General features: G+C 32.5%; 2 protein-coding genes, 1 long non-coding RNA gene and 1 other non-coding gene across 5 annotated transcripts in view; 2 read left to right on the forward strand and 2 right to left on the reverse strand.

Annotated features, from left to right (window-relative positions):
- Window positions 1-163: 163 nt before the first annotated feature.
- The window catches only part of LOC105281066 (BRISC complex subunit FAM175B), a 25,636-nt gene continuing 13,382 nt past the window's right edge, over window positions 164-12,417 (reverse strand). Inside the window, exons 2-8 of the mRNA XM_011342028.3 lie at window positions 3,272-3,556; window positions 3,037-3,127; window positions 2,271-2,592; window positions 1,879-2,019; window positions 1,466-1,766; window positions 958-1,346; window positions 164-359 (exon numbers count right to left, since the gene is read on the reverse strand). Of these exons, the coding sequence (XP_011340330.1) occupies window positions 326-359; window positions 958-1,346; window positions 1,466-1,766; window positions 1,879-2,019; window positions 2,271-2,592; window positions 3,037-3,127; window positions 3,272-3,358 (1,365 nt within the window). The 5' untranslated portion in view covers window positions 3,359-3,556 and the 3' untranslated portion in view covers window positions 164-325. The remainder of the gene's footprint in view (window positions 360-957; window positions 1,347-1,465; window positions 1,767-1,878; window positions 2,020-2,270; window positions 2,593-3,036; window positions 3,128-3,271; window positions 3,557-12,417) is intronic.
- Trnal-cag lies at window positions 3,581-3,664 on the reverse strand. The gene has a single exon. It is a non-coding gene; the product is annotated as a tRNA-Leu (tRNA).
- LOC105281065 (hexokinase type 2) overlaps window positions 5,106-12,417 on the forward strand; it is a 16,976-nt gene continuing 9,664 nt past the window's right edge. The window contains exon 1 of one of the 2 annotated variants that reach the window (XM_011342026.3): window positions 5,106-5,584. In XM_011342026.3, coding sequence (XP_011340328.1) covers window positions 5,528-5,584 — 57 coding nt within the window. In that variant the 5' untranslated portion in view covers window positions 5,106-5,527. Of the gene's footprint in view, window positions 5,585-7,973; window positions 8,082-12,417 lie in introns of those variants that run through there. The other variant, XM_011342025.3, reaches the window with a different exon arrangement.
- LOC105281064 lies at window positions 8,089-9,896 on the forward strand. Its single transcript, XR_894230.2, has 2 exons — window positions 8,089-8,593; window positions 9,089-9,896. It is a non-coding gene; the product is annotated as an uncharacterized LOC105281064 (long non-coding RNA).

The raw sequence follows: 12,417 nt of genomic DNA on the forward strand, positions 1-12,417 counted from the left end.
TTTAAGGCACCTATACATAGAATAATTAATACAAAAACCACTTCTAATTACTGAGTAAACGTATTTTCCTTCCCATTCAAGCGCAGATTGTTTTAAATCTTTTTGAACTGAGATTTCCTACTTCTTGAACTCTTTTAAATTTCTCTTAATTTTCAATTTTACATTTCTTATAACGTTTAAAGATCTTTATTTTTATTATCTTTTAAATTCTTTTAGATTCTCCAATATTTTAACATCTGAAGCTTTAGAGAATCTGGAAACATTATTTTTGCAAAACTTGACTTCTTCACTCAAATATCCAACGATGTCATTGTGGTGCATTTGTCTACACTTGTTTTCTTTGCCGTAGGGTGTAGGACCTGAGGCAAAATTATAAATATTATTAGAAAGAATATTTATTAAATTTGATATATTGGTAAGATTTTATTCATTGTCAATTCTTTATTGAATTTTAGATGTTAAAATATTTTCATGTCAATTGATCTTTGAATAATCCACGAAAATAAAATATATAAAATATAAACTGAAAAACTTTATATGTCGGATATTAAATTGTGTAAAAAAATCATTAAAATTTTATCATTTTATCTATATATAATTTTCTATCTACATATAAAATTAAATTGTTTCTTTGATAACAAATGATAAGAAATTCTTTTCTCATATAACTTACTCAATTTAATTAAAAAATAGAGAAATATTAGTTTTGAGAACTTATTATTTCTGTTGAAGAAATAGATATTTTTCTTCCGATATATCATTTTCTCATAAACTCATCGTTTTCAATATAATCGAGGAAAAAAGAAAAAAAAGACAAAGGTTAAAATAAATTTATTAAAAACTATTTTTCTTGTTCACTTTAATTATTTCTTATTTTTCTATTCTTTAAGAAATGAACACCTTCAACTTTTTTCTTTTGTATCTTTTTCCTTTTTTCCTTTATGCCCAGTTCTTCACCTGGTGACAGAAGGGCTGAGAGGCGCGGCAGCGGAACATTCTATGTCGGAGAAATCCTGCTCTGGAGACGTGGTATTTCTCTCGCGGAAAGAATGCATTTGAGCCGTGTCTGGATTACGCAGTCCTTTTTTCATTCCTGATGTAAATTCATAAACTCCCCGACCTCTACCTCTGCTCATGCATATTTCACTATCTTCTTGACAGATGGGCTCACTAGCAATTTCCTGAATGGGACGTCTCTTATTGACGAGGAAGTCCTGTGTACCCTGTTGATTACCATCTTCTTGATTACCAACCACAATACGGCGAGATTTATCTTGATTCACACTTTTAGCGATATAGGCAGCAGTATTGCGGGCGATAGTTCGATTGAGAGAAACTGGCTGAACCTATAGTGTAACGTTTAGTCTTTCAATCAGGATTAGAATTGACCAAACAAATTCATAAAGTGCGACTAATTATGTATCATGTATAGTATCTAAGAGAATTATGTTACAAGATTACTTACGCAGGATAGAGCGTGCTCCCTTACGTCATCGCCGACTTTCATCTCACTTCTCATTGAGGAATCGTATTTCTCTAACACACAATTCTTTCTGTTTGTCTTTTCGCAATTCTCGCCGTTAACCTTGGAGTTTTTGGCTAATTGCTGCGCTTTTACTTTGGCTTTCAGTTCGCGCACTTGTCTCTCCAATTCAGCCACCTCCAAATCGGATTCGCGGACCTTCGGGATCAGCGTCGTTAAATGTTTTTCTGCGAGCTTTTGAATCAACATAGCAGACTCTAGACCATTCAGCCTCATGTCCAACCTAAAAAGTAATACATAATACCTAATTAAGCGCTGAATTCTCGTCAATATGATATCGTTGAATTATCTTGTGTAATGATTAATAGTTAAAGCAAATATTGCTGAATATTTACTTCAATGATTCTATTAATTTAGAAAAATCATCGGATGCACGTGCGACTTTTCTGACAGGTGTCGGTTTATAATCTGATCCGTCATGTCTGGAAGCATCATCTCCCAAGTTGCTTATTCTCAGAGGTATCGGTTCAAACATCCTAAAATTAAAACAAAATATGAATCATTATTCGAATTGTTCATATTCGTGTTATTGTAATCAATATATCGCCTGTTACTAAAATCTCATTCTCAAATCTTAAATATTTACAATTTTCTCGGATAAATGCAATCAATTTTCCATTGATATCGGTATAAAATGAAAAGTTTTGTCAAAAAGATTGACTTATATAAGAAGAAAAAATTGTGGATTCATTCAAAAATTTGGAAGTATATAGGTTCTGCTACGTACCCTCGCTTATGCCTAAGAAATACGTGTCGAAATTTGTGGGTGCCACGTGTCTCAGAAGTGGAGGCATTGAGGAGGCATGTGAGAAAGAAATCCTTTTTACAGCTGTCTTCAGAAAGTTCAGAAAACAGAGAAGCAAATTCCTTGTGCAGCAGTCTGTCCTTTAGCGTAGGGATCAGACTGCTGGTATTCCTGCGAAAACGGAACCAGCCAACCACTTGTTTGCTCTTGTCGCATATGAAGTCCTTCAATTTTTCCTTGCTAATTCGGTTAGCGGATTCGATCAAGAGAGCCGGCAAAGGACAGGTCACAATGGTCTCCACATCTGAAAATAGAAGAGTACACTGAACAACAAAATCCTCATATTTACCCGAATTTCCTTGATTAAACAATTATTCGGCCAAATGACTTAGATTATCATATTAATTACAATTCCACACGCCCTTACTCAATGGTCAATGGAACAGATTTCCAAACTTTAAAGGCATGAGATTAGCTACGGTGACAGACAACGATATTTAATTTCGCAATCTTATTTCATACGCAAACAGATATAAAATTATAAAATAAGTATAATGTTTTAATAAATGTAACGTTTGAAAATTTAAGATAAAAGCTATATCATGAACATTTACTCCGTGACATTCATCTGTACTTTTTGCGTTTAAAATAGCTTTGTTCACTTGATTTGCACTTTCTACACTTTCTTGATCAGTTTTCTCTTTCATTGTTTACACATAGCATGCAATGCTGGAGCAAATATACTTACTAATATGAGTTTTGACGGTTTCCACTTGATTGTCCGAATCGGTGTAGGATTTAACGATGAATTCGAGTACTTCCCCGAGCAGAAAGCCCATCTACAAGATAACAAAGTGTCACTCTTCTCAAGATTAATATAGCATATAGGTTATGAATGCGTGTTTAATCGCCAACAACAATTGATAGGGGGAAAAAATCACAAAAAATCGTCAGGAGAAATTATTGTATAATTATAGATTTACCTGGTCGCCAACACTGCGCACATTTTCGAAGAACAGTAATGAAAGCGCCGCGCCCGAAATTGTGACAAGCAAATCGCCGTCCGCCATGTTGACGACGATCGCCCGCTTTTCCAAGACTGTCCTGACGTTGGCAGCGCACGCGCTAATCGAAATGCAATGTTCGATTGATGAAGCGTGTTTGAATATTCCAGCAACAATTCACGTTATTATAGTCCCATCTTGCTCGTCGTTGCATGCAAATGCATATAATGTTACGAATATCTTGGCACTTAAAGTTGCATCAACCTGGACATTAGAAAAAAAAGTATTTGTCAGAAGTGGGATTCGAACCCACGCCCACAGAAGTGGACTGCGACCTGAACGCAGCGCCTTAGACCGCTCGGCCATCCTGACGTTGCGATGGTCTGGCCGTCAGGACTCGGTCAGACTAGTGTTTCACTCTGACTGTCCTATACTGGCAGTATCTATCTTTGTTCAACATTTGATCGAAACAAAAAGGACAGAATAATTTGTACAAATACAGTGTCAAGTAAATTACGCGAAGTTGGACGCATCCGCAGGTAAAATTTATGCCATTTAATAAATATTGTATGTTAACATATTGTGGACCAGATATTTTATTGCTAACTATACCCAGCTAAATATTTTCAAATTATTTATGATTTGTCAATAGTTAAAAATTATTGTTATTCATTTTCAACAAATATTTTAAAATTATATGCGCAATATGAAATGCGAGATATCTCATCATCCGTCCGCAATGTGTTAATAAGTGAAAGACGTATAAAGTTACATAAGATTTCAAATAACATGACAGATGGAGATGATAAAATATTTAGATATCATGAGAAGTCTCAAGAGACTTAATCATTAAATTTTAAACAAGATCTATGCAAATTAATGTAATTTTTAAGTAGATTCAGATAAGTTTAAGGATTTTACGAATGAGATTTTTACGACGCAAAAGTGTAATACTTCCGCGTAAAGAATTGATTTTGATTCGTAAGGCATATTTTGTATACGAGAACTATCTCTGTGCAGATATGTATATCACATCTTGAAATTATTACATCATCAGTAAATGATCTCTGGATAGTTACACCTTTGAAACCTGAAACGAATTCTTGAACTAAGATCTTTGTACTTGAGTCTTGATGCTTATGGATGACAACAAATGTGATCTTCGATATCACAGTCAGCATTAAAACGTAATGACGACGCAAATCATCTCTATGGACACATTTACTATTCAGAAACTTAAAGCCTAAAGATTTCATTCTTATGAAATCTTATCTTTTAAATCTCAAGTTTCGAAATGAGCATATTTTCACGTGATAGATTCTCGATCATGATTGGTCGATCGTTTATTTAATTCTAAGTACCGTACTTAGTACTGTTACTGTTCTACTAGTTAAATTCTTCTTATGTGTTTTATTATTTTCAATCAGCAGAGAGAAGCTTGTGCTAAATATAGAATTAATTCAGTATGGATATATGCAATATTTATTAAGATCAGATTACATTGAGATTAAAATGACTTTTTTATACCCGCGTTTAACTTCACATTCATTTTTTTATACCCACGTTTAACTTCACTTTCGAGTACTTTATAAAGACCAATACATTGCTCATCATACTTGAGAAACATGTTATCTAAAATGTGCTATCTGAAATATACTACATAAACATTTACAAAATCTCAAGATACATGTTTGCAGTATTCAAAAGAATTCTTCAGCATTAAAATAAATTCTCTCATGAGTATTACTTCCTGATCCTGAGGATTAGAAAAATGCACCGATAAAGAACATTATTGTTTTGCTGCATTATCCATAAAACTCGTAAATGGTTCACAGAAAGAATGCAACTGGAAATGAATCGCTATCATTTCTTCAAATGCTCATAGATTTCAGACTCGTCTCAAAGTATTGCTTCAGTAGATCCGAATCTAAGCTACGAGATCCTTAAGCCCATCTCTAGTTGCGCCTGCCTAAAATACTTCGAGAAGAAGTATTGCGCACGCGGTCAAAGCAAGCTATCTACGTAACCGCACTCGAAACGAGGCACATACGCTCAAAGATCAAGCTCGGCTATATTTGTGGCCGTGAACATCAGTGTAGGTGATGTAAGACCACAGTGATCTCGAGAGAGCCGTGATTGTTCGTCGCTAATCACGACCTCCTTCGTTATTTATCATATCTCGTTCTCATAGTTCCACTATCAAGTCGTCTCCTTTTTTTCTTGGTCTTGCGAATAATGTCCGAAGAGACTTGGGATTACGTCGGGGAGAAATGGGAGCACATCGAGCAGTCGGTGAGTTGATGACCTTTTCTTCTTTCATGACACCCTTCGCACTCATTGCGTAAGCGCTATGGGTTTTGTGCGAACTACTAATCTGACCTTAATCCTTAACAGATCCAGCGGACTCCATAAAACGGACCTGCATGACTCCAAATGATCTGTGGGTTGTGAACTGTCCTGGCGTTTCAACTAGGTTTAGTATCAACTAGGTTTAGGATTATCAAAAAACACTAGTTAGTTTTCTGTAAAATTTGTTGATTCTCAGGTATATATGTAGAGAGATTATCTAATATTTAGGAACAAAGAGTGCAAAATAGTGGAAGATACGTATTGTGTCGGTCGATATTTGCGTTAGTTTGAAAATGGAGAATTGTACTTGGCATTGAATAGACACATTTTTCATCTTTGAAAGAACTTTCGTTTAGAACATATCAATTTTCTACATAAGAAATTTAAAATATCCTCCTGTTTAAATTACTTTTCTATCCTTTATTTTTCCCAAATATAGAGATTTATTTTATACCCATTTTACAAATAGTGTATATAATTTTCAAAATACAGGTGGTTTAAACATCGATAAGAAATAAAGCGAAATTTTTTGAAATTATCGTAAATTTTTTTAACTCTTTTTATATTAAGTGAGTTAAATAAAAGATAAAACATAGATAAACGATATAATGCATTTCTATTGTATTATTGTGCATCAAAACTAACACATCATCATGATACGGAACAAGAAACGGTATTTATTATCTCTAACGTCGTTTTTGATAAACACAAACGCAATTTCCGTTTCGTAATACTCCGAAAGATAGATTACTCGATATTGATCGCGTTATCTAATTTGTGAAAACAAAATAACAATCAAGAAGCATTAACACTCATTTACACTCGTTAAAACTTCGATTAATTTCAACCTTTGTATTCTGATATATTTTAAGCGACAGTTTTATTTATCTTATATCTTCCAATAGACTCTATCATAGAGGTTTATTGCATTCGATCTTTATTACAGTGCGAGCAACATAAAAATGGAAATGCTAAAGAATCATTTCAAATGATTTCTGTCTCTTTGAAGTCGAACCGTAAATTATCTTTTAGCACTATCTAAGAATAAAACAATATTGACATTGCTAAATAAACTAATTCTATTTTTAAATCTGTATTTTATTGGCGAGTACAATCGTAAAGATACATCAGCTTACAGCCTATCACAGATACGTTGTTTTATTGGGCAATTTGTACTTAATATCACCATAAAAATTTACATTTTTTGTTACGCCGATTAAAAAATAGTTTATCCTATCTTAAGTTATTTAAAATGTTCTGCCAAACCATTCCATATATGCGAAAAAATAAAGATATTAATATATAATAATATTTCTAATATTCTAAATGTTAAAATAGACTAAAAATTCTTAAATTTATTCCTGTAGTGAAAATACATTTTTTATCTTGCAAGACGTTTGAATTTCGAGCCAGAAAATTACGATAAGTACTTATCCATACAATGCAAGAGTCCTACTAGGAATGAAATGGCGGGATGTTGAAATTCTCTTTCCATATGCTGTCTGGATCAGACTTTCGGCATCATAAAATTTTTATATTATTTAAATTACCAATATTATTATTATTTTTTTGTAAGAGATCTGTTTCTATACAATATCTTTCTATACAAAATGATATCTCGACTACACTGAAACAATCTTTAATGTAATTGTAATAATAACATTCAAATATCTTGTGAAAAAAAATAAATTCACGCCTCTTCAAGAAACTGTTAGTAAAATAATGTAATCAATCTCACAAACTTTACTTCAATTTCGTTCGGCATATTTCATTGGTGTCATACCATTAAAAGCAAGTAAATTTCGAATTTTAAAAAACAATATTAAGAATATCCATTTTTCGGGAGAAATTTACGCGAGGGATGCCACATTTTCAGCCGAGGAGGACACGTTTCTTTACATTTCTGTTACATGTTTTTCCTTTAAAACGTTATTCTTTTAATTATCGATACTATATATATTTAATTATCGATATTATATATTATTTTCTTCCTGTATGATTTATATACTTGTGCATAATAGTTGCGATTTTGGCAATATAGCGGACTTTGGCGCCATATTGATTTTCACTTCTCGTACTATATTTCGAAAGGGGTAAGCACTTTCTCAGATGGCGCTAACAATGCACCAGTCAAAATTATTTCGTAAGAATTTGTTCAGGGTCAGGTGCTTTCTGATATCGTGGTCAGATAATCGGATAAGCGAACAGTCGAACAGTCGAATCGCACATAAGCACGAGTTAGTCACAGAATCTCAGTTTTGCGAAAAAACGAGAAAAGTGAAAGAGAGTGAGAAGGATCAAGGTCAGGGACAAATCAAGGTGAGCTGACGAAATGAAGACGAAGAACAGATCACTGTTCAGCAAGCTATGCAAGTGTTACAGCAAGAAGGAAATACGCAAATATGAGAATGGCGATTCGTGTCCAAGTCCAACGGCCGAGGTAATTTGCGCGGTATAATTTTTAATATGCAACCATTTGAACATAAGAACATTCAAGATCGTTTGATATATTTTGATTTGTTTATCTGAGGAAGGAAGTCAAGGCATATTGAAAGTTGGCAATGATCAATTATAAATTAGCCTTGAATCATAAGATTGAAGATTGGACTAAACGTTATTCTTGATCAAGATACCTTTTATATGTCTTAAAATTTATTAAGCTTAAATAGTGTAATATGAAAATACTATTCAAACAATCTCAGAAAAATATATTAATAATACGTTAATAAAATATATTAATAAAAATAGAGTAATAATTGTATTTCTCTTGATTATCGATCACCGAAAACATTCATTTTAAAAATAATAACATTTTCAGCGCAGTTCATTGCAATGTCCATGTGTCATTGTACATGTTTCTAAAGTTTTTTCTGAAACCAAATATTTGTTAAGAAAAGTACTCAGCAAATCTTTCTCGTGAACATGGAGCATGGATATGTTCCCGGACATTTGGTAATTTTTATAATAATCATTAATCAATAAATACGATTATATCGCGATTACAAAATAGCATATTCTTATGTTTGACTAAATGCAAGAATTAAAAGTTCTTGCATTTACTACGAAATATTATATAGATTTATTTCCTAATGGGGAGAAAATAAAAGTTTGATAATTTGAAATATAACAGAAGATAGAAAACTCGATAATATTGCAAACAAGATTGAAAATGATTAGATACTTCATAATTAAATGCATAATTGGAATTGAAAGTTTTTTGTAATCTTACAGCTCTTTTTTTAAACGAAACGCGAATATATGTATATATATATATATATACACACACACAATTGGCTTTTTGTATATAAATTTTCTTCAAGTTTTGAATGAAATACTTAAAGGATTGTAAATTTTACTTAAAGACTGAGATTTGTATAGGAATGATATCTGATTGCAAGATATTGATGAAAGTTCAATAACGAGAGATATCTTTGTTTATGTTAAAAGTTATATCAGTTAGATAGCATAATCTTGGCACGATGGTTCCAGCCAATTACGGTAGTCATCCGAAGACCTTGTTGCAAGGGCAACGAAGTGGAAATGTGTACTCCGGAAGTGTCTAAACAGGCAACTTAATTTTCATTTCTGGTTTAAATTATATTAGATTAACTTGTAGAATAGGCGACGCACATACAAAATATATTAGAAGATTGAAGAGAAAGCAATAACGAAAATAACGAGAAAGACACGAAAATTTTTATTGTTACATTTATTTATATTGATAATTTAATATTTCACGTTGATGAAAATGTCTCTTAAAGTCTGATATAATTCTTAAAATATTTGTTATACAAAATATAATATGAAAATGTGTAAATATAATTCTCAAATTTTATATAATCGATCATAATAGGTTTAATGAAATTAGCTGATTATGAACTGAACTGAAAACAGTATTTTATATACAACGATTCAATATTAGTTCAAAATTTTGAAACAATCTAAAGCATCCATGTCAGAAACATTTTGTCTTCCGAAACATATAGGTATACTATAATAGCGAATTAACAGGAAACATCTATCATTAATTCGAAAGTAAAAAATTTTGATAAATGAGGTCGTTATCGTTTTTCTATATTGTCACTATATTGTGACATGATGTGTCGATAAATGACTATACTGGAATCATTCAAGCTGTTGTACATCGGAAAAGTGATTTGTCCGTTTGCGATACAGAATCACTTTTTTCTTCATATTTCTTCTTTTATTCGTATTTCTTTCGCATTCCTTCGTCGTCGCTAAACGGTTAAAAAAATTCTTTGTATTCGTAATTCTTCAAAATTGAAGCTGAGCATTATCGTTTACGACTACACTGACATGGAAATCTCCGAAAGTGAAGTAATTCGCAAAATTGCTCAATTGAATTCTTTACGTCTCCTCGTCTTCAGAACACATGGTCTCAATTCTGCTTTAATCGAAGTTAATAACCGATCAGAATTCTTCAAGACATGCTGTCCGTACAGCTCGCCATTCTCTTCCCTCTGTGCTCTTCCCTTTTTCTCTCTCTTTTCTTAATTGCAGTCACGCAAACAACGCGGAAATATAATTTGGGAACATAAGGTTAACTAATTCGTTACGATGTCACTAACCGAGACGATGCAACTCGACGCTGTCAATAGTGGCGACCAACGTCGTTGCCGTTGTCGTACGTCACGTATTATATTACTGTCTACACATATAAGTAATGACTGCGACAACGGCGTATTTTGCTGATTGCTATTACATAACATCGCGACGATTCTGTTTCATGCAACGTTTGAGAAGCTTGCTGAATCCGATCTATCTCCATCCACTTAGATTGCATGCAATTATGAAACGTATTCTTAGGTAAGCGATGCTCAACCGCAAGTGGAACTATTAAAAATTGCTATTATTAGGTGTATGCGTGCAAACAATGTCAGGTTTCGAAAGTTTAGTGCAACATGTTCTAACATGAGTATTTTTGGCGATGATAAATATGTTATGTATTATAACAAAGTAATGTAAGTTTTCCACGAAAGAAGATTTTCGCTTCATTTTCTGCACTGCGATGGACTTTTTTACAGTAATATTAGTTATCTTCTGTAACCAGACAAAATTAATTTTTAATCTAGATTTCGTATTTAGGAAATACATGTTATCAAACTTTGAGAGAAGTGAAAAGATACATATATTCTGTCAGCAATTTTCAATGCAAAACATAATAATCTTTTTTCTGCACATAGTAAACATTTCAGAGTTAAGAATACGAGTTTCTTCGAACTCGTAATATTTTTAAGAGACCCGTTACCTCGAATGTGTGTACCAGGGCATGCAAATTTAGCAGGTGCGTACGTGAGAATTCAAACGTACTCATTTATTCTTAAAGTATGCCCAACATGTGGCCAAACCAATATACATACATATGTATACTATCGTATACATCACCGACGGCACATACAAGTGAGATTAATAATGATTAATTGTCGTCTGGTTCGTTTACATTCGGCGGTGAAATTTATCTATATTATCGTACACGTGATCTCAATGTACAAGTCAAGACAAGTTTCTCACGAAATAAAGTGGAATATTATTAATAAAAAATCGAAATTCTCCTGCAATTATTTAATTATAACAAAAGCCGCCACAACTGGAAAAAAGAATATTTTATTCTCTGCGTGATTGAGTGTATGGTGTGACACTGCTTGATGTTCGCAAAGAACGAAAGGAATCGATGACTCATGTGTCATATAATATCTCTGTGAATATGAATAACATATCCATGTGTATACATTTCCTGCTATTCGTATTTCGTAAGCGATGTTAAATATGGATACTCATATCTAATTAATTTCTATTAGTAGTTAAGTCTTTAGTCTTTGATTAGCTATAGTTTTTGAAGCTATTGACGGTTAAATTTCACAATTGCTTACGCTTATCGAACAATTCATCCATTGTTAGAACGCGTTTGTTTCTCACGATAGTTAATCTTATCGGCAATACGTGTGACAGCAAACGTATTAACTGCGGTTTCGCCAGGAAGTTAATGGACAATTTTTCCGTCACGGGAATATCGAGACTGGTCACGATTCATTATTCCTTCAGTTTTTAGCGTTACGCAAGCGAATATATGACTGCGACGTAGTCAAGGAAGGTATTATTCTGATAACGAAATAATATTGTTAGATTTATGGCAGAAACTTACATACATCTATATACATGTTTGGTAGATTCTTATAAACACCGATAATATAGAAAAAAAAGAGATTATAAAAGTTTCTCTCTCTCTGTTTCTTGTCTAGACAAGACATATTGAATTTTATCAAGAAAACTTCGTCATATCTGTCAAAACATAGAAATCCGCTAGATGAATGATACAATCGAATCTCACACTGTCGTGCTTCTTATGCAATCATTAAAAGAAATTATCAATTAAAACTATGTGAAGGTTATCATTATCGGAAATTCCGAAAGTTCTCAATAAAAATACAACTCATTGAATATTAATAGGCAAAACCGGATGTTTTTCGAATAAGTTGTTTTTTCTAATTTATTTAAAAATTTTTCACAATCACAATTTCTCATATAGCTTGATAGGTGCAAATTTGCGTCAATATAACTACATAAAAAATATTTTTTAATAATTGAACTAATGGGATAGGAATTTGTTAGCTTTCTCACAAACATACTGTAAATATATACATAGATTTATACAACACGTATATGGTTATACTCATAAAAAAGACTTAAGTATTATAATTAAGAAAAAAGACCGAGAAATAATTTTTAAAAATAATAGAAAAATAATTATTGGAATT

This window comes from Ooceraea biroi, chromosome 5 (assembly GCF_003672135.1).
Source record: "Ooceraea biroi isolate clonal line C1 chromosome 5, Obir_v5.4, whole genome shotgun sequence".
Taxonomy (NCBI): Eukaryota; Metazoa; Arthropoda; class Insecta; order Hymenoptera; family Formicidae; genus Ooceraea; species Ooceraea biroi.